This window comes from Eimeria mitis, genomic scaffold (genome assembly GCF_000499745.2).
Source record: "Eimeria mitis Houghton genomic scaffold, Emh_scaff160, whole genome shotgun sequence".
NCBI classification, from domain to species: Eukaryota; Apicomplexa; class Conoidasida; order Eucoccidiorida; family Eimeriidae; genus Eimeria; species Eimeria mitis.
Window position 1 is genome coordinate 30,984 of NW_013569916.1, and position 243 is coordinate 31,226.

General features: G+C 59.3%; 1 protein-coding gene across 1 annotated transcript in view; it reads right to left on the reverse strand.

The window, feature by feature from the left end:
• The window catches only part of EMH_0001130 (uncharacterized protein), a gene marked incomplete at both ends in the record, with an annotated part of 3,992 nt that overhangs the window by 1,644 nt on the left and 2,105 nt on the right, over positions 1 to 243 (reverse strand). The window contains one exon of the mRNA XM_013495493.1: positions 1 to 241. Within this exon, the coding sequence (XP_013350947.1) occupies positions 1 to 241 (241 nt within the window). The remainder of the gene's footprint in view (positions 242 to 243) is intronic.

Here is a 243-nt window from a genome sequence, read left to right on the forward strand (position 1 = left end):
GCTGCTGCCGCTCTTGCTGCTGCTGCTGCTGCTCTTGCTGCTGCTGTGCTTGCTGCTTTTGCTGTTGCGCTTGTTGTGGTATTCCATGCTGCTGCGGCAGACAGCAGCCGCGCCCTCGTCTGTAACTGCAGCAGCAGCAGCAGCTGCTGCTGCTGCTGCAGCTGTAGCAGCAGCACCACCACTACCATTAACATCAGCAGGTTCTGCTGCAATAGCTGCTGCTGCTGCTGCTGCAGCATCTGC